This window comes from Eucalyptus grandis, chromosome 9, assembly GCF_016545825.1.
Source record: "Eucalyptus grandis isolate ANBG69807.140 chromosome 9, ASM1654582v1, whole genome shotgun sequence".
In the NCBI taxonomy this organism is placed as follows: Eukaryota; Viridiplantae; Streptophyta; class Magnoliopsida; order Myrtales; family Myrtaceae; genus Eucalyptus; species Eucalyptus grandis.
The window spans coordinates 17,365,640-17,390,567 of record NC_052620.1 but is presented as its reverse complement, the minus strand read 5'-3'; the positions used below and the strand labels follow the sequence as shown (position 1 = coordinate 17,390,567).

The following is a 24,928-nucleotide window of genomic DNA, read 5'->3' as shown; positions in this document are numbered from 1 at the left end:
CTATGTGTGGATCGTCATACTTCGGATTTCATTGATATGATATGCACGGATGTGAAGTGTGGCATACCTATGCGTCGCACATGCCTTCATACGCCAGCGGTGTATCAACGACAAAGTTTATGGGCAGACTTACGACAAATAAGCTATTCCAATACTTTACCGTGGGTGTGCGTTGGACATTTCAATGAAATTATCTATCATTGGGACTAAATGCATTCATTTCACGTGAAGTTTTACATGATTGCTCACTAATGGATGTGGAAAGCAATGGTTGTGCATTCACGTGGATGAATAATAAGGATGGCGAAGATTTTGTGAAAGAAAGGCTGGATCGGGTGCTATATACTATGGATTGGTAACTAACGTTCCCAAAAGCTGAAGTTTTTGCCTTACTTGCTCTAGGATCTTATCACAACCCCTTATTGTTAACCATTGAATATAGGATCAGGAGTGTCGTAAAGTCATTGCAAATTCATAGACCTCATTACAAGTGAAGCAAAAAGGTCTTTACGTACGAAGCCTTCTAGATATAGGATCAGGAGTGTCGTGAAGTCATTGCAAATTCATAGACCTCATTACAAGTGAAAGACTTAGGACTACCCAACAAGTTAAAGGCGGTCTCTTTGGCTCTCGCTAACTAGAGTCGCTTGAAGTTCTCTAAGGGCCATCACCAAATCACAGCATTGCAACAGCAACTTCAGAATCATATAAACCAACCTCATGGCCACTATGACAAAGCGACAGTTATTGTGGCACCCCCAAACAGCCCCCGATCCGTTAGGGTCGCCACAGTCACTTTCTCTTGGAGCATACTACTCTAAGACCAAAGAAATTTTAACATAACTTATAATACCTGGGGGTTTTCATTTGTTTTCTTTATCGGTCCCTGTGCAAATAATATGGCAGAAGCATAATCCGACTACCCCTCATCAAAATATAAAGTGATGCACACCAAACTAAAACTTTTGTAAATTAAGCTGAACACTTTTATTTATATAAGGGATGGACTATGATATTTGGTACAACAAAACGCCGAGGTCTTTTTTTGCCTAGCGATTACCCAAAAGAGGACCAACTTCTATCCTTAGATATCATCTGCATCCATTCATCACCCACGTGTCAGCGTCCAAAAAATGCATCTCTTGCTACCCTTGACTCTAGGTCATATCCAGTCAGGTCCGTTGGCCGGTGGTGGCGGCAACACCCTCGAAGGTGACCATCCATACGGACGAGAACCTGATGTGAACTCTGAATAGGCCCGGCAAAGAGGCCTACCTCAAAGTCAGCAAAATCCTCACACACTCGAATACCAACCCATGCACCCCAAGATGACGGTGCTCTGACCACTCCCACTATAGGTCAATCAGGAGCCCATAAAACATACCAAGAGTTGCAAGCAGCAGTGGCATTTTTCTTTTAGTCTGAAATGTTAGTCCCCAAGAGGGGTGAGTACAACCACTCAGCAGTAAAAGATCCATTAAACTATACTATGTAGAAACTCTAACTATCCAGATACATGCAAAACACATATGTCATTTATATATATGCATGCCATCAAGGACTAATTTACCTGCACCACATTCTTAAAAACAATTCAATGCCATAACAAACGCATTTTCAATACCGGATGAAACCAACTCAATTTCATAGACAACTCTCATCTCATGCCACATGCACACACATGCACTCGTTTAATGTACCAGATTTTAGCATTCAAAGAAAGGTTTCATTCCACAGGGACCAGTGTTTGCGTCCCTTTGGGCTTTCACACCCAACCTGGCATCGCAAGACCCTCCGACACAAACCTCTAGGCATCCAGAGCGTGTTCCGTCACTCCCCTGGGCATCTCGCAGCCCACCTGGCGTCACGAGGTATATCCAGGGCTCACCATGAAAATGTTGCCCCTTCCCTCCGGATTTATGTACAATCCTTACAACCGGGCATCCCGAAACTCCCGAGGACCCTCCGACACAAACCTCCGGGCATCCAACGGCGTCGACTCACTCGACCCTTAGGCATCCCGATACTCCCGAGGCATCGTCGGCTCACACCTCCAATGGTATCATCATCATCATCATAATATATATATATATATATATATATATATCTCATTACAAAAGTACATTTTGATGCAATGACGTCAAGAGTTTCATAGATCTATAAAAACTTATCAAATTTTTGATGTCATGTGATATGTTGAATGTTACTGCATCCATCAAGTGAATAACAATTCGAGATACAACAACTCTTAAACAAAATGAACAATTTGGAAATAAAATAGTGTAAAGGCCAGAATGCACACTTTCAATAGAGATTTCGAAATAACCAGCTAATGACCATGAAAAATTCTGAAATTTAACACGTTATAATTTAAATCTAGAGGAAAAAGTTTCATGAAGGACACTAAGCTAGATTAATTATGTACAAGTAGCAACATGCCGTATATCACAGCTACAAGCTCAAATCAGAGTTCACTTTTCAATCAAGAAGATACCGCATGTTAGAATAATTTTCTGCCACCATCAGAGTTCTGAAAAATCTAACAATAATCTATGTTATAGTTTAGGCAATTCTTTATAGCATTCATGAAGAAACCATAACCAAAATCCCATTAGAAATTTTTATAGACAAATCGGCAAAACTACTAGGTTTCTCAAGATAAAATGTCGAACCACACAGATTCAATGGGATCCGATACCTACGCCTTGGTCTACTTACTTTCAAAGGCTCATCTAGACCTATACCTCACAATGTAGTTCATGAGGATTACAAATACACATGGATAATCAGGGCATTTTCTCAATTTCTCAACCCATCACTACCGAAATCCAGCACACACCATCCATACTGGACAGTAACAACATCACATTATATAGATTAATGGACTTTCACTTGCCTTAATGTCCTACGGTTCAACGATGTGTGGTGAGATGGTGAGGAGTGTGCGGCTCAATGACAGCGGCAACGTGCACGCATGGCGGGGACTAATCTCCTTCCTTCCCTTGCCGACTCACCCTCTCGCTGCTCACTCGCAACCTTTCTCGCTCACTCTCTCTCGATTACTCCTGGTTTCGCTCACTCTCTCTCGATTACCCACTTTCACAAGCACAAGATCACCGGTTTTGCTAAAACCAGTCAACAAAAGAGAGACATGTTTCGGTGGCTGCAGGGGGAACGGACAGCTGGAATGGACGTGTCTTCAGCATGCCTCCCCATGCATTTCGCTGGCTGTCCATACGCTAGCAACGTGGCATCACCCAGCCAAGCTTTAAGTCAATGTCTTTTCTTCATGGTTGACCAATTATGTCGACAATTAGAGGTTAATGCGGTGTGGTTTTGGGCTGGTGGGCTACGGTCTCATTATTCTAATTACACAGCCCAATCTCTTCTCTAATTAGTTGCCTTAGTCTCCGCATATGGTGAATTAAGTGTAGTCTACTTATATGGCTGTGTGATGTCGCAACAATAATGAAGGGGGTCCGATTCAGAGGATACATGACTAGATGGCCAACTATCTTATATATTCTTCTCATGAAACAAATCTCGATTTTGCCAGTGATAGTACGCAAGGATAGGACTATGCCTTATGCAACAATCAAAATATTTCTAAACGTGGCCCATCGGTCCAACGATGGATTCATGCAAAATACTAATGATACCATTCAGCAATACTTTCATTGATCAGTCACTACCGTCGCACATCACGGTTTGCGAAATTCTCGAGTGCCACAGTTACTTAAATTGAAAGAGGAAATACAGCACTTATGGCAATAGGAGAAACAGTATTGGGTGATGCGATCCAAGATTAACTAGCTTAGATTGGGGGATAAGAACACCAAATTTTTCCATGCCATCACCATTCAAAGGCGGCAACGAAATCGAATAAGTATGCTACAGGATGAAAATCAACGGTGGGTGAGCGATCAAAAGCATTTGAAGGAGATGACAATGGACTTCTTTGCAAGCCTATATAGATCAGTGGGACATCGCGACTATGGGCTTATCTTGGCTCAATGCCCACGTGTTGTCACAAAGGAAATGAACAATATCTTAATAGCTACGGTCACTCGGGAGGAGGTACAGCAAGCAACTTTCCAGTTGGGGGCTACTAAAGTTCCTAGGAAAAATGGATTGAATGGACTATTTTACCAAAATCATTGGGATATACTACAAGATGACCTATTCCTCTCGGTGCAGGATTTCTTCCTCTCAGGAGTGATGTGTACAGATCTTAACAGAACAATAATTTCCCCGATCCCCAAAGTACCACACCCAGAAAGGCTGGATCAATGACATCCGATCAGCTTATGTAACTTTGCCTATAAAATTATAACCAAGGTGATAGCAAACCGTCTGAAACCATGGCTACCTAAGCTGATCTCCATGGAGTAATGTGCCTTTGTGAGTGGTACTCCATCAGCTCAAGATTCGGAAACGAAAACGGACTTTTCAAGCAGTACTAAAAATGGATATGCAAAAGGCTTACAACCGGGTGGAATGGGATTTCCTAAAAGACTGGATTTCCTAAAAGACTATCTCCTCAAGATGGGCTTCCATGCCACATGGGTACAATGGGTGATGCAATGCATTACAATAGTCTCCCTCAGCGTTAAATTTAATGGAGAATCCTTAAGCTATTTCCATCCAACAAGGGGACTCAGACAGGGAGATCCTCTCTCTCCTTCCATATTCATTATGCTAGCAAATGTCTTATCCACTCTTATAAACCAAGCTATTGGCATGGGAAACATCAAAGGAATCAAATTAAACAGGTGATGTCCTACCCTATCTCATTTATTTTTCGCAGATGATGCTATATTCTTCTTTGATGGCAAACTCCAGGAATGTCATAATCTTGCAAATGTATTGAATCAATATTGTTTAGCTACAGGACAAGCTGTAAACTGGAATAAATCAGGAATCTTCTTTACTAAAGCTTGCGCTATTAGGCTATAGGAAAACTTGGCGAGAGAATTCAAAATACTTGTGCTCAAAAGATAGGGAAATACCTAGGTATACCGTATAATTAGGGGGGATTAAAAAAGGAGATGTTTGCCAAGATTCTGAGTAAAGTAAACGCAAAATTGGAATGATAGAAAGAGCATTTAATATCTAAGGGAGGCAAAGAAATCTTGATTAAGACTGTTGTATAGGCACTATCGCAGTATGCCATGTTCATCTTTAAACTTCCTGTGTCTATTTGTAAATCCATTGAACAGAAAATTGCTAAATTCTGGTGGCAAAATGATTGCAGTAAATTAGGAATCCACTGGAAGCAATGGGACGTACTCAAAAGCAAAAAGGATAACGAAGGACTTGGCTTTCGAGATCTAATAACTTTCAACAAAGCCATGCTGGGCAAACAAGCGTGGCGACTAATCCAACAACCATCCTCCCTGTGGAGTACACTTTTCAAAGGCATTTACTTTCACTAAAAGGACTTCGGGTATGCGGACAAAGGAGCTAGACCATCCTGGGGTTGGCACAACTAATGCTAGGCAAGGATTCAATCTTGCCTCAACTTCAATGGTCAATTGGCGATGGGCAAAGGATCAGAATCCGCGAAGATAAATGGCTATCCAAAGGGATACTAGGAGGACCTGCTCCTAGAGGCGAACCTGTGATGGTGGTGGATTTTATTACCTTAGAACATAATATATGGAATATCCCCCTACTCCGCAAGCATTTCGATGATTAGACTATAGAGGAAATCCTTACCATTCCGGTACGACCCCACTACACAAGTAATAAACTTATTTGGAAAGGGACGCAAAATGGTATGTACACAATGAAGAGTGGATACAATTCTATCAAACAAGCAAACAACAACAACATGCACAGCCGCACTTCCTCATCCTATCACACCCCACGGATACTGTGGAGAAGGCTTTGGACCATGAAGATAGCCCTTAAAATTCGCACATTCATGTGGTCCTTATGTCACAATGCATTGTCCATGAAGGACAACATATACCACAGACGAATCATCCCAGATCCGGTATGTAAACTCTGCCCTCATCAAATCTCAGAAACAACGGAACATATTTTTCTCTATGCCCATGGACGCAAGGCATTTGGTCACACCTACAAGTTAGAATCACGCTACCAACACATGGTGTAAACAAAATAGACACCTAGCTTGCAGATAGGGTTGATCATAAAGAGATCTCACCTAATTTGGAGACTATTGCATCCATATTGTGGCAAATCTAGAAAGCGCACAATAACTTTATCTTCCGCTAGTTGCGTTTAGATCCAGCACAAGTGGTGGAGGTGGCTCTCGCAAATGTAAGGATCGCCCATAACTCTACACAGATGATGTCAAAACCAGGGCGGAACCCCCTAAACCCCAACCTGATGCGGCGGCCACCAAATCCTGGAATAGTGAAGATCAACATTGATGGGGCTTATCCAATGGCAAGAAATGGAGGCACTATGGTGTGTGTATGCCGTGATCACGCCGGCAAACCGATCGACGGCTTCACCAGCGAATTCTTGGCTTTTTCGACGCTGCAGGCAGAGGTCCAAGCACTCAACCTAACTCTCAACTATCTGCTGTAGAAAGGGAAAGCTCATGAGCCCCTTCTACTGGAATCCGACTGTCTTGTATTGGTTGAAGCCACGCAAAATCCCAACTTAACGCCATGGGAGACTCGTGCGTTGTTTGCCGAAAGCATTGCGCTGCTCCCCTATTTCCCTAACCTTTGAATTAAGCATTGCAGGAGAGAGGCTAATTTTGTTACTGACTAGGCTACAAAAGCCCATGGTCTTGGCATCATACCCCCAAACTAGGTTGTTTCCCCTCCGCAACCCCTTTTGGATCTTGTATGCTCTATGCTCTAGCCAAGGGTTGCTTTGTTTCCATAGCTTGAATGAAATCCTCTATTTTCTTACCCAAAAAAAAAAAAAAGTTAGCATCTAACAATGCACCAATCAATTTAGAATTCATGGCATAGGAAACACTCATCTAAGATAAGATAAAGTAGGTTGTTACATTTAGGTAAATACTATTACGATAACTTATCACATATTAGTATCACATATCATAATAACTTGTCAACAGATCATAACATGATAACTTATCACTTATCAACTTATCATATTGCAATAACTTATCAAATATTAAAGTGGCTTATTGCAATAACCTATTGCTATCTACGATAACCTATTATAATAACCTATCAGAAACCCACTATAACCTATCACGATTACCTATCGCTTGAACCTACTTATCACATAATCAAATTATTATTTAACCTTAATTTAACACTAATCTTAGTCCTAATTATAATCACAACCCTAAATAAGGACTAGAAAGCCACTTACTCCTAGTTCTAAGGTCGGTGAGCGACAACAAAGGAGCGGCAAGGGCTAGACAGCGTTTCTCGGGCGTGCGGCAATCTAAACCAAGAGCAAAGGAGGGAGAGGGAGATGGTGATGAGGGGCTAGATAGTCTCTACTTCACCTCCAAGGTTCGACACAACAATGAGGGTGGCGATGCGGGAACAGCGTCTCGACAATGGATGTGGCTAGTGATATCTAGGGAGGAAATGAGAGAAAATGGCTTGCAGAGAGGGAGGAAATGAAGAAGTGGGGGTTCGGCCAACTCAATGGAAATGAAGGAAATGAGAGCAAAGTGAGAGAAGAGAGAGAAGGAGAGAGTGTTGTGCAAATTAAAAGGGGAAGGGGAATGAGAGATCTTGCCATTAATTGCATTATACTTGAAACCCCTTCAATCCCTCACAACCTAGTATTTTGCTTGGAGGAGAATTCATGAAGAGAGAAAATCCAAGTATTTAATGCACTTGATATGCACACATGGAAAATTAGGGGATAGGTTAGACTAGGTTGATGTCATCTCCTCTCCCTCATCCATGTGGCCAGCCCCTTCCCTTGGCCTTTCCATCTATGCCCTTTTATCCATAGCTTAAAGAGAGGGCACATTGGTCATTGCATTCAGATTCGGTAGTATTTGAGCACATGGGTGCAAATTAATGCAAGATCTTACAAGAGGCCAAAGTGGGCCTGGAAGGCCCATGGTTCGTGGGCTGCCCCTCCCTTGGGCGTGAAGCCCATTAGGCTGCCCATCCATGGGCACAAGGCCCATTGGGCCCATGTGGGTCCTCATCCATAGGCCATTTCTACTTTTTTGAATATTTGCGCTCTACTAATGAAAAATCGAATATTTGTCCCAAAGTGGTCTTTTCAAAATTTTTGTGGCCAACCAATCCTCATTGTAGTCTGGCTCCGAAGATTGGCCACTGTTATAATCCCGTTTTGAAAATTAGGGTCGAATTGGAGATGTTACAATGTCCATCGAAATTCATCCTAAGGATTCCCAAAATCCTTGGCTATCTTTTGTTTTCATAACCACTTATGGGCTATGTCAATTTAAATTGCAACCCATATACACGCAAGGGTGATTTTAGAATTTTTCCTCTTGTGACCAGCACGTGTTTGTAAGGGTATTTTTGGGTGTTAATACATACTCATCTGAAGAAGGCCATCTTGCCCCCTCTCTCGTCCTCTAGGAAGCAGCGACATTCTCCGATACTCTCCAACACTCGATCAACACATGTCAGAAAATCCAACACTTTGTCAATTTTTTGAAACTTGAGTCGAAATTTTAACATGCGATGTCAATTTTAAAAATTTTCAATAAACAAATGGTCAAAATATATATGTGAAAAAAAATGAAAAGAAATAATAAAAATAACAAATTGAGAAGGAAGAAAAACATAATATTTTCTTCTCTTCTTTTTTGACTCTCACTTTCCGTAATACATAATTTACCTTCAAGTTTTTTTTCTTTTTTCTTTCGACATGTCTAACACGCAAGTCTACAATATGAATTACTTTTTTCTTTCCAAGTTTTATGGGTTTATTGAAATTGAGTTGAATTTGTCAAATTGAAACAATAAAATATATTAATAAATGGTGGATTAATGTTTTTAGTGTAAATTTATTATAGGATTTTTATTATTTATTTATTTCTGAATTTGAATCAAATTAATTTGATTGAAATAATCATAAAAATAATAATTTATTATTTATATATAAAATATACATATAATATACAATATGTTCCAAAGTATCGGAATTATCTATTTTTTAATAAACGACGTATTGACATGTCTTACCGTGTCGTATCGCGTGTCAACATTCAGTGTCAATATTACTTAGCTCGTCGTCACCACCCGACACAATGCTAAGCCCGCAAACATTAGAAAAATGAACAAAAAAAGTAATTGCATGGAAAGAAATAACTAAACATAGATGGATTAAAGGACTAGAAATTCCAGCAACTCATCAGTCCATATATAATCAAAGATAAAAAAGAATTACGTTTTATGAAATAAAATTATTCAGCTTCAAAAGAACAAATTATGTCCCATTTCTTTTTTTTTTTTTTGGAATAATTGAGTTTTCTCGTTACTATCCGAACAATATTTTCATGTGGAGAAATTTTCTTTTCAAAAGCGTAAAAAAACAGGTTACGGAGACCTAACAAAATTCGTAACTTATCCACCATGACTGTACCATAAAAATTGAGTCTTCCACGTGTCACGAGATCAGTGTTACATTTTGCGAAAAAATTATCTTTCGGTAATCATTCGGATGGGAAAACTCTGATAGATGGATCCTTCCTTCTTCCATGAATCTTTTCTTTGTTTCTTATTCCACTGGCCCATTTTGTATTTGCAACTCTCAAAATTTGGGCCGTAGTTAGTTTGTCATTTAAAACTGGACAATTTTAATGACTTGAAGCCCAAAATATGGTCGAGCCCAACATCATAAAACCCTAACTTCATTTCCTATATAAATATCCTCATCTGCCCAAATCTTGATCCTTTCAGTTGCCAGACTCCAGAAACCCTAGCAAGACAGAGAGCGAGGGAGAGAGCGAAGATGAAGTACAACCCTCGCGTCACCAGCTCCCGCCGCAAGAACCGGAAGGCCCACTTCACGGCGCCGTCGAGCGTCCGCCGCGTCCTGATGAGCGCGCCCGTGAGCTCCGACCTCCGGGCGAAGTACAGCGTGCGGTCGATGCCGGTGCGCAAGGACGACGAGGTCCAGGTGGTCCGCGGCACTTACAAGGGCCGCGAGGGGAAGGTCGTCCAGGTCTATCGCAAGAAGTGGGTCATCCACATCGAGCGCATCACTCGCGAGAAGGTCAATGGGTCGACCGTGAACGTGGGGATCCATCCCTCGAAGGTCTTGATCACGAAGCTCCGGCTCGACAAGGACCGCAAGTCCCTGCTCGATCGCAAGGCCCAGGGACGCGCTGCCGCTGACAAGGACAAGGGGACCAAGTTCACGGCCGAGGATGTCATGCAGAACATCGATTAAGGGAGAGAGATGGACAGTGAGGAAGGCCCTTTTTACTCATTTTGTTGTCCATTCGGCGATAATTTTCGTTGTGTTCTTACTTCAAAAGATTATTGGCTGTTATATCCAAGGATTTTGCTTTAGATGTCTGGAATACCCTGCTTTTTTTTTTTAAATCTACGAACCAGATGGGATATTCTGTCTCCTACGTTAGTATTTTGTGCCGATTCCGTGTGATTGCTTTGCTTCTTTCGTTATCATTCAAGTCTTGTTACATTGCGACTTTGGATTGGTAGTTCAAGATGATGGTTGTCTGGCGCAGTATTATGGTCCCGGAGACCAAGACCATGAACTGGCAGAAATAGACTCAATAATCAGTTGGGTAACCAATAATATTAGATAATGCGTTCTACATATTCTCTCGGTCGGTTCTGTTCATCTGACTGGATTGATCAGTCATCAGTGGACGATGGTTAGTGCAGCAATTTCCATGGATCTCCTCTGTAATCTCTGTGCGAGCTGGTTTGGTCTAATGTTGTCAGCTTTGGACTGAACTTGACCAGGCGGTGGTGTCTGTGTTTATCTGCAAATCACAACACTTTTAAGTGTTGCTTTAGATGCGATCGTTGTATCAATCAGCCTAGTATATGTGACACGCATATGTGATGCCATATCTTTGCAGTAACATTAATATGTCGATTATGCACATCCACCAAGCGATTGGTACGGATAATCTTGGACCCTTGCATGAGGTTGAAGTCTTTCCATGTTCACTTGTGGCTTATAAGTGGGGTTGCCAGGATTGTTAGTGGTGCAATATTTCTTAGAGCGCCCTCCTAGTTTTTCTTTTCAATTTTTGCCTTCTCTCGGGATAGTAATTGCTTCTGTTTATTCATATGAGCATATAAGACTTTTTACCATTGTTCATATAGAGAATGAGTTTAGTAAACGATGCATTGATCTGGATTTCTTTCTTCCTTTTTGATTAGTTGCATGGGTTTGCATTACTTGGTTGTGCTTGGCTTGCTTATTTGCCTGCAATAATATAGATTGTTTAAATGGTTGTTGACAATAATAGACAGACTTAGCCGTTAGGCGATGGAATGTTGCCTGATTACATGATTGTTAGCTTATGTAAGTGGAATCGCTGTCACAGAATCTAATCATGTCAGGTAAGATGTAGGAAGTTCCAAAAGTTGAGGCAAACTTGCAATACTTATTGGAGTTTCTCTGGAGCTTTTCTGTGTGCCTTTGGTTTTAGAGTTGAGGGCCTTCTTGCTATGAAAGGAACTTGTTATGAATCTTGTTTTGGAGTGCTTCTGCTGAGCGCTGGTATTGTGCTTTGGCAGTTTTTTGCCAAGTCGAATAGGTGCAGGGCTTGTGGGGACGAAGCATCTCAATATTTTTACCATTCTTAATCTGATGAGTCATTGTGATTTAGTACTAGATTATCAGGTGATTGCCGGTTCCTCTACAGGATTTTTTTATCAATTCAAATTAGATAAATATGCTTTTAAACAGGGAATGCATCTGATTGGCGTCCTTTACACATCTCCACTGCATCCTCTACGCTCTACGTAATTTTATAGTCAAGGCCTAATTCAGTGTGGAAAGTTATACTCACTGAGCAGGTTGTATTGGCAACTCTGCCATTCGTTCAATATGCTATTAGTCTGGTCATCATCCTACATGCTATTGGAGTTCTGCATCGCTCTATATGCTATATGTTGAGGGAGAAATAGTGAGGATCCGGTTCGCAAGTGGATCGCTTCAACTGGTTGGACCATCGGGTTAAAAAAAAAATAGGAACATTGCAGCAAAATTAAATTATTTACATGTTTATTGAAGCCAACGGACAAACAAAAGCGCTTAGCTCAGTTGGCTTTTGATTTAGGTGTACAAGATTGAGGTTAGGGATTGAACTCCCCTTGTTGGTAGGTTGGCTATTTGCGTTATGTCGATGTATGTCCTGTGGAGTTTATGGTGTCGTGTCAAAGGGGTATTGGGTATTAATACGAATCTTACAATCTTACAGTATTAACACGAATCTGACGAATCTGAATACCACATTTAAGAATAACGGTTTATTATGTCTCATAATAATTTATAATTATTTATAATTTGATTTTTTTTGTAAACTTGAATAGATTGTTATTCTTATGTTACATTAAAGATTACGTTAAAGACTGTCATGTATTGTCTCTCTTATATGTCTTTTAAAGCAAGGCAATAATATGCTTGAGGATAAGGTGCGATTTTTTTTTTTTTTTGGTCGGTAGATAAGGTGCGATTTGAAAGATCATGAAAATTTCTTCCAAGGCGGCCCTCTTGAGTGAAACAATTTCTCTCTGTCGCATGTTAATTCCTTCATCTCAAATTCCCATCTCAAATTCGGCATCAAATAGAATAGGAATGTTAATTCCTCGGAAATTCCTCAGAAGCTGTATATCTAAATCTCTTGATACAAGTGACGGTTAGCATGCCCTCCTCGGCATAGCGAGGTCGCCGGCTCAACTCTCGTCGGCAAAGCTGGGCCTGCGGCATTGCTCCTTCGACATCCCAACCGTGGGGCCATCTCATCGTTGGGTTCCATTCTTCTTTTTTCTTTAATCTAATTTTAGACTTTTCCATCTCGTTTCAAATCTCTTGGGCTTTTTTTCAGTTTTTATTTTGTTTTTAAATTTTTTGGCCCAACTTTTTATGTTGCCCCCACCGAGCATGACTTCATCAAAAGATAAGTGGAACTAACAATTAGAGGTGAGCATTGGTCTAGGTTCAACACTAAATCGACCCTAGACCGGTTCAACCCTACCGATTCTGATCCGATTTCCAAGAAGATCGGGTCGGTTTTTCCTAAGATTCCCTGGGCCAACACTATGAAGTTGGCTTCGCGGTTGGTTGAGTTGGTTCTTGAACCAACCCTAACTCTATAAATATATTCAAATAATTTTATATTATTTTTTAATAACCTTAGATTTTTAATTTCTTTTTTACGGTGTTTTAATAATTTAGTTTTAATATATTTTACGGTGTAATTTACAAATGAGGAAAATATTTTTGTGAGGAGTCACCACGGCGTCCAAAATGACATAAACAGCTCCTTATGACATCTTCTTCTAGTACTTGTTCTCTTATGTCTTATTTATTATCTTAGTCTTTAATTTGCCAAAATCGAAAGAAACAACTTCTCCGCTCACCACTCGACACTCGCCTCACTCACTTTGGATCACTCATGTCACTCGTCGTTCGATACTGCTTCCTGCTCGACACTCGATGCTCACTATGTTCAACGTTCACCCCACTGGACATTCACTGCTTACCTTTCTTAGGTGACTTCACTCGTCATTGAATCCATTAGGTTGGTTCAGTCCTCAGTTGCCATTTCAAGGAGTACAAAAAATGAAATAAAAAATTATTGATTAGTCCTAGGTTGATCCTTAAATCGGACCGAACTCATTAGATCGATTTGATCCTCAATTGTTGTTTCAAGAAGTACAAAAAATGAAATATAAAAATTATTAATTGATCCCGAGTTGACCTTAGAATCAGATCGAACCCATTGGGTCAATCCAATCCTCAATCACTTTTTCAATGAGTACAAAAAATGAAACAAAAAATTGTTGGTCGGTCTCGAGTTGACCTGGGATTCGAACTAAATCAATTGGGTTAGTCCGGTCCTCAATCATTTTTTCAATGAATACAAAAAATAAAATAAAAATTATCGATTGGTCCCAAGTTGATCTTGGAATCGGACCGAACCCATTGGGTCGATCTGATCCTTAGTCCCAAATTCAATAGGATTGGTCCTTGATCCCAAAAATTAAGGACTAACACTATGCGGGTTGATCTTAAGATTAGGGGGTGGATCGACCTAACCCAAACCATACTCACCCCTACTAACAATAATCCTCTAATTGCATTAATATGACAAGTTTAATGATCAGATTTTAGTTTTTGAAAATTGCAATACTTGATTACACTTGCATTACGAATTTTAGTACTTCCGATGCACTTATTCTTTTTGTGTTTATATTACTGAATAGTTTACTTTAAGTTAAAAGAAATGTCAATGAGACTAACCCGTAAGTATACATGAATTTAGTTTGGGAGGAAAATATTGGCTAGGACACAATTAAGCCAAATTAACGCTTTAGATGATCGATTCGAAAACAAGGAATCTAAATTGGTGCTTAATTTCTCTGGGTAGCACACAATTTCGTGGAGCCCAACATCATAGACTATTTAATAGCTTACGGTAAACACACTAAGTTATAGTTGAACTCAAATTTAACTCAAGTCAGATGTTTATAGAAGGAGTAAAGGGCAAAGACACCGATAATTTTTGAACTTTTTGAATTTGTTTATTGTGATATTATATTTTTTTTGGCTAGTTGGGTCCTTAAACTCCATACTCCTTTTCTTTTACATTAGTCTTTCCGTTAAACAGGCGAATGGAGATAGCCACATCAACGTCGCGCCGACATTGATTAGACAAACAAGTAATGACAATGATTTTTCTTATGCTAATTAGACGGAAATATTAGAAAAATAAGAAAAGAGAATGACAAAAGTAGTCTCCAAATTTTAGTCATACATGTGATGTTGTCATTGAACTTTTAATTCGTTTAATATTATTATTGAATTGTTCTTAATTGTTATCTAATCCATAAACTTCTACTTTATTCAATCCAGTCTCTCACATTCCACAAAAGATTCAAAAAAACTTTCATAACTATACTATTATTCAATTTTTAAAATACCTTTTCATGTCAATTTATTTACTAAATCAACAATATATATAGCCATCATTTTATTTGCCTTTTTGGTCTTTGTAAATATTTCATCTTAGGGGTGAGCATGTTTTATTTATAATAGTAAAAGGTAGAACTTTAGGTAAATTTGTATCAAGTTAAAATATCTATTAAATATTTCTTAGGGGTGAGCATGTTTTAGGGTGAACTTGGAAACCTAATCAATGCTCTAGGTTCCAAGGTATATAATGTAGATTCCAGCTTCCAAAAATTAGAGAACCTGTTTCAACAGATAAATTTTAGGTTCTAGGTCAATAGAACTTGGAACCTCGAACCTAAGATTTGGAATATTTTTTTTTTTTTTTTTTCTAGATCTTTGTCTTTGCACAATCTTGTGATAATCTATGGCATTCGATGGTAAGTGTATAATTTGAAATCCACTTGTACAAGTTTTCATTTTATGATTAAGATTTTTACTTTATTAATGTTTTATATTTTTAATGTGTCTAAATATAAGTTATGATTAATGAATTATAGTAACAAGTGGTGGTTATTAAAGATAGTTCACTACAATCTTTCAATTAACAATAAATGTGGAACTTGGGTAGACCTTGGAACGTGTGATAGCGTAGTTTCCAATGTTTGCAGGGTAAGTTACAAATTCTTAAAAAAGAGGAACTTATTCTAACGGGATTCCACTTGAAATTTATATAGAACTTGAAATCACTCACCCCTAAAATTTCTTATGCAACTTATACAAAACTCTGTGGAGACATGTCAAAAAAATTCTTGAAACTAACATTGTGACCTTTTTACCTTATAAATGGAGGATTGAAATGGAAGAAACCGAATGAGATATAATCTGATTAATTTGTTTGGTCTATGCAGGAATGAATAGAAAAAAGTGTAATGTTAATGCAAAGGAGTTGACATATTAAGATATTCAATTTTGGTTTTGCTAAGCAATAGTAGTAGTCTACACTTATAGTTCTATTAAAGTCATTTATAAAGATAAGTCATTTATAAAGATAAGTTTATCAAATAATTTACAAAACATTATTGCGAAATCAAGAAGAATAAATTAAATATTAACTATAAAAATACTAACTCTTTGTTAAAAGAGTTTAGAACATTTTTTAAAAGTAATTATCATAAGTTAATAAAGAAAAAATTAATAGTATCCATAATCGTGAGTATAATTAATTATAGTGTGATATGTACCGTTGCCTTAATTTAATTAGTCATAATTAAATATAATTAATTAACTCTTTTGTAATTACTAGTCATAATTAATTGAGTATTGTTGCCTTAATCTAAATTAGTAAGTCTATGAGATGGGATCATTGACAAAGCAACATAATGGGAAAATGAGCAAATCAATCATAAACCTATTATATGGATTTATATTCAATTTTAAATTTTCTAATTTTGTCAATTTAGTTCTTAACTTTTATACAAAATTCCAATGTAACTCTTCAAGACAATTGTCATCCACGATCATTGAAGTTGCATCTAGTTGTTGTAAATCGTCCTATGTATCATGGTTGTTAATCTGATGTGACAATTCTACTCATCATTGTTTTGCTTATTTTCCTATGTATTTTTTCTCATTTTCTTTGATAAAATTTAAATATTTAGGACTGAATTATTGGTGTAATAAGTTTAAAACTTATTTGGTAATTTTTCTCAATGAAATGGAAAAAAAAAAATTCTTCTAGCTTTTCTTTTACCAAAAGAAGGAATTTCAAAATCAGACATGGAATGGGAATCCTTTTAGCAGATTCCCTTCAACTCCGACATTCTATTATAGCTAGAACATTTTTGGCTAGCTTAACAGTCTTACAAATTCTAGAACAATAATAATAGGGCTTGGCTAGCATAACAGTCATTTGAATATTATGAGAATAACACTTTATTATGAACTACAAATTCTTAAAAAATGGGTCCCGCAACAATTTATAATTATTTGTGATTTGATTTTTTATGATTCAAAATAAATTATTATTTTCACAATACATTAAAGACCATTGCACAATCATTTCTCTAATAAAAAATGGAGGGAAGCTAAAACTATGTTGAAAATAGTATGGCTCGTTGTGAAAGTCTATTGGAGCCCATAAACTTCATTTGACAAAATGCAATACCATGCACACCGCCATGCCATTTGATCATGAGATACTAAGTTCGAACAATACTTTTTCATAAAATCCTCAATAATATAGTCAAGACATCTAATAATCGATATTTATTCCAAATTTGTAACTTTACAAAACAAGATTGCTTCTTTTCTATTGCAATGTAGGTGGGTGGATCCCTCCAATAAATGGGTGATTCAAGGAAAGCCAGTGGCCATCTAATCCTATGATAGTAGAGAATGATTATCGAGGCTATGATGGCTCAGACAAGATGTAACTCTCATCAAACTTCTAGGATGATAATGGAGGAACAGGAATGAACCAGCAATGCTCTTGGATCAATAAATGAATCTCAAGAGGAAGTCCATTATTGTGTTACCAATAAGGTGAAAAAGCTCCATTAGTCTACTGAGATTAGGAGAAGAATACTAGGCAAAAAAAGTATTGCTGAGAAGGCACAATTGGTTCGGGATGCCACACTTAATAGAAAAAGTATAACTTACTAGAGATTTGTTAATAAGTTTGATGGGGGAAGCTACCAATGGAATGGAGTGGTTTGAATAGTAAACATAACCAAATAACCTCTTATATACAAGCTTTACTGTTTTTTCAGTTAATAAATATGATAAAAATTGAGTATTGTAGGTGTCATGAGATTAGTGGTACTTTTTTTGAGAAATAATCTTTGGATATTCATTCACATGGAAAATCATTAATAGACTTGTCCTTCTTTCTTCCCCGGATTCTTTTTCCCGACCCCTTTTTGTCTTTCAATACTCAAAATTTGGGGCATATTAGGTTGTCATTAGAAACTTAATAATTTAATAACTTGAACTTAATACCATGTTGATCCCGATATCATAAAACACTAATTTCATCTTCAAGAAATCATGATCCTTGCAAGCGAGATAGTTGAAAGGAATTATGATCAACTTGGTCATGAAGATGAAGAAAATTAAAGTTCTTAAGAGTTTATGGTCATTTGGCGTCTAAATTTCTATCCTTTAATATATTGTGAGAGATGAAAAGAACTACACTTCATGAAATGAAAATTTTCTGCTTTCAAGATAACAAATTACGTCTGCTTTTGTTTTTGAAATAATCGATTTTATCTAGATCCATCCAAACAATGTTTTCATGTGAAAAATTATATTTTTTTCAAAAGCATAAAAAAAAAATCCATGAGATTAGTGTTACATTTTTTCGAAAAATCGATAATAATCCACATGGGAAAATCTTATGGATGGATCCTTCTTTCTTCCGCCGGCCCATTTTATGTTGCAATACTCGAAATTTGGGCTTAACTCAAAGCCCGACCAAAATAGAGCCCACCATCACAGAACCCTAATTCCGTCTTCTCTTCCTCCTATATATGTAGCTCACCTTCACAAATTCTGTCCTTCAGCCGTCAAGACTCCGAAAACCCTAGCGCAGAGAGAGGGAGAGAGAGGGGGGAGAGAGAGCAGCGACGATGAAGTACAATCCTCGCGTCACCAGCTCCCGCCGCAAGAACCGGAAGGCGCACTTCACGGCGCCGTCGAGCGTCCGCCGCGTCTTGATGAGCGCCCCGGTGAGCTCCGATCTCCGGTCCAAGTACAACGTGCGGTCGATGCCGGTGCGCAAGGACGACGAGGTCCAGGTGGTCCGCGGCACGTACAAGGGCCGCGAGGGGAAGGTCGTCCAGGTCTACCGGAAGAAGTGGGTCATCCACATCGAGCGCATCACCCGCGAGAAGGTCAACGGCTCGACCGTGAACGTGGGGATTCATCCTTCGAAGGTTGTTGTCACGAAGCTGCGGCTCGACAAGGACCGCAAGTCCCTGCTCGATCGCAAGGCCCAGGGACGCGCTGCAGCTGACAAGGACAAGGGGACCAAGTTCACCGCCGAGGATGTCATGCAGAACATCGATTGAGCGGCAGACATTGAGATAGAGGTTGAGAGGAACCTTACTTATTCCATAGAGTCCTTGGCCCTGATTTTGGTGTTCCTGTTGTTAAATTTTCTAGGTTATGTCTATCTGCTGCAATTTTGTGTTTCCTTATTATTAAGAATGATGTTGAAATGTCTGGAACGCAGTTGAACGAATTGGATTTTGTTGGGGTCCTAATGATATTCCATCTCATGAAATTTCCTTTTGGGCTTCTGTCTTGTGGATTGTCTATCACCTTACGTTGTGTTTGTGACGTGCTGTGTCTGCCTGATAAGGGTTGTTCTAGTCTTGTTATTAGCGTGTATGGATGAGAAAGTTCACTGCGAGGATGTCATTCAGAACCTCGATTGAGTAAGAGAGGGATAAAGAGTGAGAGGAAGGTCTTTGTTGTCCGTTGGTTGTTTCCATACTCTAGAAGTTGACTTGCTGATATATTCAAGGATGTTGATTTAGATGTCGGCAATGCTCTGCATTATGATCTATGAACCAGATGGATCTTGTGTCTCCTTGTTTGTATTTTGTGATAGTGTCATGTCTTTTGAAGGTCTATAGCGAAAGTGTTGCAGTTCCACGTGATTGTTTCGTGCTTGGGTGATAACTTGGGTCTTGTCAAGACGATGGTTGTCTCATGGCGATTTTTCCCACCTTGGACCGTTACAACTGGCAATTGAATTTTCTGAATATTCAGTTGGTTGACAAACAATAATAGGTAATGCAGTTTACGAATGCTTGCTCAGTCGGTTCTTTTCATTCGACTGGACTGATGGATCAGGACCCTTTGCCTAGAATGGGTTGGAGAGTTTTGACTAGTGCATGATGTCCATGGATCTATGAGCAAGCTTTGTGCTAGCTATTTTCAGTCTTGTCGTGAGCTTTGGACTGACTTTGCATTCTGGTAGGTTTATCTGCACATTGTAACACACTAAACGCATTCAGGTTTGATTGTAATCTAGTTGAATTTTCTGTTGCGGGCAAATATTTTTCTCGGATTGCCGAGTCTTAGTCTGATACATTTTGAGATGGATAGAATGAAATTGAATATATTGGGTTAGTTCAGGCAAAGTTAGGTTGCGGGGTAGAGGAAGTACTTTATTTATTACAGTCAACTGGATAAGTGAAGCTAAGTGACTGCTTCCAATGGTGTGGATGGATGAATCCTATCATGTAGAGTTGCATGTCAACGCGATTGCGGATTTAATGTGGGAAATCACAGGATAGGTGGCTGGTAAATGTTTTTCTGGAATTTGCATAAAGAGATTGTTCATAGCCCGGGGTACGTTTGTGGTGAGTACTTTATAGTCATTTCTGTTTGGAATCCGACGGCAGTGTCAGATTTGATTTTTGTTGCACCAAATTTACAGTTGTGAAGGATGAAACTAGTGATTAATGTGGCATGTGTGAAGTCTGCACACGAAGTTTATCTGTATTTGATGGCCGAGGTTATGTTCAGTCATCGGCATTATGCTTTCTCATAAATCTGAAGGCCTATACGGTGCAGATGGCAGATTCGACTCTTGCCATTCGTTATGCACGCTAGTCGTGTTAATCCATGTGGATATATTTGGCCCGCCATTGTTGCCTCACGTTTGGTCGTGCTTTGAGGGCATGAGTTTCGATCATGCAGATTGTTCTTTCATGCGCGTGACAGTTGGTGGTATGAGTTGGTCCTGTTTTGAGGTTGCGCTTGGTTGCCAATGCTCTCCCATCCTGTCCACATTGATTCTGCTAACAAGGACCATAGGAAGTTTGCAACTTTTCAATGCAGTGTTCTATGAGTAATCAGTGTTTTGGAATCGAAACAATCCGAAAGAAGACAATATGTGATTGAAGTAACTAGCTCAGTTCACTTTAAAAAGGTACGGTTTAGGCTAGAAGGTCGTGGAAATAGCCTCACGCGATTTGGGTTAAGGTTGTATTTGGATCTCTAAAGACATTCATCGTTAATATCTTATAGTTTGAAGTCTTTTTTATTTCGAAAGGATAAAGTAAATGGTTGTTTGTCATGTTGCGTGTGTTGCTTAACAAATAGCAATAGACACTCCATCGACAAATCATAGAGCTATTGGTTAGATATTTATCGGAGAAATTGTCCAATCAATCGTATGAATGTCAATTCAATTCTAAATTTTTTAATTTTATCAATTTTGTCAATTTAGTTTTAGATCTTTATGCAAAATTTCAATTTAGTTTTTTTAACCAATTTTATAGGAAATCATTAAAGGTGTGCTATGTAGGACAATCGGTAATGATCGGATTGTTGATCAATTTTTGTTAGAATGATCAAATAAGAATTTCACGCAAAGATTTTTTACTAAATTAGTAAAATTAAAAAATCATAAAAAAGTTTGTGATATATTTGTTTGTCTATAATGAATATTGCTTTTTAATATGATTTGATGATTTTATTTTATTTTATTTTATTTTGCATGAGTTCACGATTATCGCTATCCCCACGGTCAAACTTTTGTTAACATAGCATGGGATCATTCGAAAAAGTAAATGGACTCTTGAAGATTTTAATTCTTACTTTGGCACTTGAAATGTTTAGCAACAAGCCTGTGTCACGATTGCCAAAATAATTAGACAAATCTCAATATAAATAGATAAGGAATTCATTCAAAGTGCATAAAATGTAGGGAAATTTCCAAATAAAAGCCTGAAATGTTCTTATTTTATTAAATAATAGCTTGGACTTAACCTTATTTTAAAAAAGGTATGGAGTACCATTATTTTCTTAATAAGGACTTGAAATGCCAATACCAATCTCAAAGAAGGGCCTCAACTCACCGACTGCGAAGGGCAATTTTGTCTTTTAAATTTTTAAATTTTTTTCTTTTTTTTTTGTTTTTTTTTAAATGTTTTTTCTTCAAAAAAAAAAGAAAATGGAAGCACAAGCAAGAGGGTGTGGCAAAGGCCGATAGGGTTGCCAGCGACCCTCGTTAATTAGAGGTGAGGGCTAGCAAGCCCTTGCTAGAAGCAAGAGAGGGCGACGACCCTCTCCCAAATTTAGGCGAGTTTGAAGGTGTTGGATGAGGGCTACCACGCTGGGGCAAGGGCGAGTGACCCTTGCTCAAATTTGAGAAAGGGTTGTTGCCCTCTCTTGTGTCTGGTGAGGGCTTGCAGCTCTTCACCTCTCTGGTTGGCAAGACTCGATAGCCCTTGCAACCTTTGCTAGCCTTCACAACCACCCCACTAGCGATCGGGTGCTAGTGTTTTCTTTTTTTTTTTCTTTTTTGAAATTTTTTATAAAGTATTTAACCTAATTTAATTTAAATTTAATTTTTGTTTGGACGAAAATATCATTAATTGGTGGAAATATTTTGCCGGCCGACGAGGTTAGACCCTTGTTTAAAATAAGATACACTTCAAACCCTAATTTGAGAAAATAAAAGCATTTTGGGCTCTTATTTATAATTTTTCCTAAATTTAATGCAGGCAATTCAAATGGAAACAAAATCTGTGATTTAAGTGGCTACATAAAATTGGAAGTAATATCACCAATAGAATTTTTGGGAATTATTTAAAACACCATCAATCGTGAGGGTAATGCACATTTGCCCTAAACTTGTACAAATTGCCTCCTTGAACTTTTTTTTTTTAACGGCCACATTATCCTCTATTATATTTTCCGTTAATATGTGGAACGCACATGACTTTTGAGGAATGTTTTCCCATCTCATCTTTTTTCTTTGGGATAAATGTTCCAAAATCCTAAAACTTGTTACGAAAAGTGCATTTCAGTCCTAAAACTTGCAAAAAGTGCATTTCAATCCTACAACTTGTCAAAATGTTTCAAACGAGTCCTAAAATAGATGCCGTCTAATTTCTTAACGAAAAAGCTGACGTGGCCCCGCGTGGCTTTTTTAATCGTTTCTCTCTCCTCCGTTGCGAATAGTTTTAAAAAAAAAGCCACGCATGCAGAACGACGTCGTCTCCTCCTTTCTCCTTCGCCATGACGCCGTCTCCTCCTTTCTCCTTCGCCACGATGCCGTCTCCTTCTCCTCCCTCTATCTCTACTTCTTCTTTCTCTATTTCGAGTGTCCCTTAAGCCCCAAATCGAATTCATCCAAACCCTAAGCCCCAAATCGATCTCGTCTGAACCCTAAACCCCAAATCGATCTCGTCCGAACCCTAAACCCCAAATCGAATTCGTTCGAACCCTAAGCCCCGAATCGATCTCATCCGAACCCTAAACCCCAAATCGATTTCGTCCTAACCCTAAGCCCCAAATCAAATTTGACAATTTGCGGTTATCTTGCGATTTGGGTCCTCATCAACCTCGAGTTTGACGCTCATCGTGAGTTCGTGTTCTTTCCTTCCTTTGACGATTGCGCGTTCGTGCGAAGATCTCACTTGCGGGAGTCTCGACATCTCAGCGGCGAAGCGATTGGCGTCGGGGACAACGACAGGGTCAACGACGGCAATGGCGACTCCTCCTCACGCAGGTATCGCTCTCTGCATTATAGCATTTTGTTGTTTTCCATTCTCCAATACTAGTGACAAATTAGAACATTAATGCATAAGTAAGTTATGGTTGTCTATTCATCCAGTGCATATGAAAAAAGATATGTTTTTTGGAGATTGAAAACATCTCCTAAATCTCTCAAGTAAATACATTGCATTATGCAGAAGTTATTAATATGAAGACGTTATGAAGGAATCATAATATAGCTAATATACTTCTGTTAGGTTCCTATAATACGAAGCCCGGAAGAATGAGGGTGGCAACATTTGCATCAAGTAGCGTAACTCCTAATGAGGTCAACTCAGAGCCAACATGTTATTGTGGCCTTCAATCGCCAATTCTTATGGCAAAGACAAAGAAAAACGCATGAAGAAGGTTCCATGGATGTGCTAAGTTTGATAGTCAAAGTTGCTGCAATTTCTTTATGTGGGTGGATCCAAAGATACCAAATCATGTGAGGGACATGATAGTTGACCTCCTTGAAAAAAATCAAACATTGTTTGAATCAAGCCAATCGAGGGGTGACGGAGTTGAGGTGAGCTCATTGCTAGCTGAAATGAAGACTCAAAAGGCAAAAAATAGACGTTTAAAGGAGGAGCTTGCACAAGTAAAGAAATGAAAGATGCTATATCAATCAGCATTCATTCTATGCATGTGTTATATCGCTGTATTGGTTATATATAATGTGAAAGTTGGTGGAAAATTTCTAAGTCTTCCATAGTACCTTCTATCTGAGTTTGTAAATTTGAACACTAGTTGTGGATAATTGAGATGGGAATGAAATCTTATGTGAGTTTGTAGTTTGCAAGACCGGTTTTGCCATGCGAGAAATTACTATCGCATTGCAAAATGTTGCTTGATTTGTGTGCTTGTCAATAGCACTACATGAGCTATTGCCACCAGAATAAATTTGGAACTTCAAAAATGTTGACAACTCCTTATTATGCAATCGAGATTGTTAATTGGTGATTTTTTCATGATTTTAATAACGAGCTTGCCTCAAATGGAATGTGTAAAAAATCAAGTGAAATCAAAGCAGTCGGCTACAATACCTAAGTTACCTAATCAAATCTTCCATGAATCATCCAATGCGGGCCATAGAGACCACGTAGAGCAAAACCCCATCATATAAAATGAAAAATTAGCAATAAGAGGTGGTGGTATCGGTTACCATTAATGCCCCCGAGGAACTCGAGAAAAATGTATGGGAAAGAAGATGACAAAAGTATTGGAAGAATGAAAATTTTGCATAGCCAATTTCAGTAATTACCTATTAACAATCCCGAAGAGTAATCACTTTCGTGCATTATCCAAACCA

At 38.6% G+C, this 24,928-nt stretch overlaps 2 protein-coding genes across 2 annotated transcripts; both read left to right on the top strand.

Moving 5' to 3' along the window:
• Nucleotides 1-9,843: 9,843 nt before the first annotated feature.
• On the top strand, nt 9,844-10,587 carry LOC104418445 (60S ribosomal protein L26-1). The gene has a single exon (XM_010029795.3). The coding sequence runs from the start codon at nt 9,910-9,912 to the stop codon at nt 10,348-10,350; it is 441 nt and encodes a 146-aa protein (XP_010028097.1). The 5' UTR covers nt 9,844-9,909; the 3' UTR covers nt 10,351-10,587.
• An 8,029-nt stretch (nt 10,588-18,616) lies between these two features.
• LOC104418444 (60S ribosomal protein L26-1) lies at nt 18,617-19,358 on the top strand. Its single transcript, XM_010029793.3, has one exon. The coding sequence runs from the start codon at nt 18,687-18,689 to the stop codon at nt 19,125-19,127; it is 441 nt and encodes a 146-aa protein (XP_010028095.1). The 5' UTR covers nt 18,617-18,686; the 3' UTR covers nt 19,128-19,358.
• The last annotated feature ends 5,570 nt before the right edge of the window (nt 19,359-24,928 follow it).

What these genes read in the sequence shown, in the direction of transcription:
- LOC104418444 (XM_010029793.3), top strand. Translation starts at nt 18,687, where the DNA reads ATGAAGTACAATCCTCGCGTCACCAGCTCCCGCCGCAAGAACCGGAAG.
- LOC104418445 (XM_010029795.3), top strand. Translation starts at nt 9,910, where the DNA reads ATGAAGTACAACCCTCGCGTCACCAGCTCCCGCCGCAAGAACCGGAAG.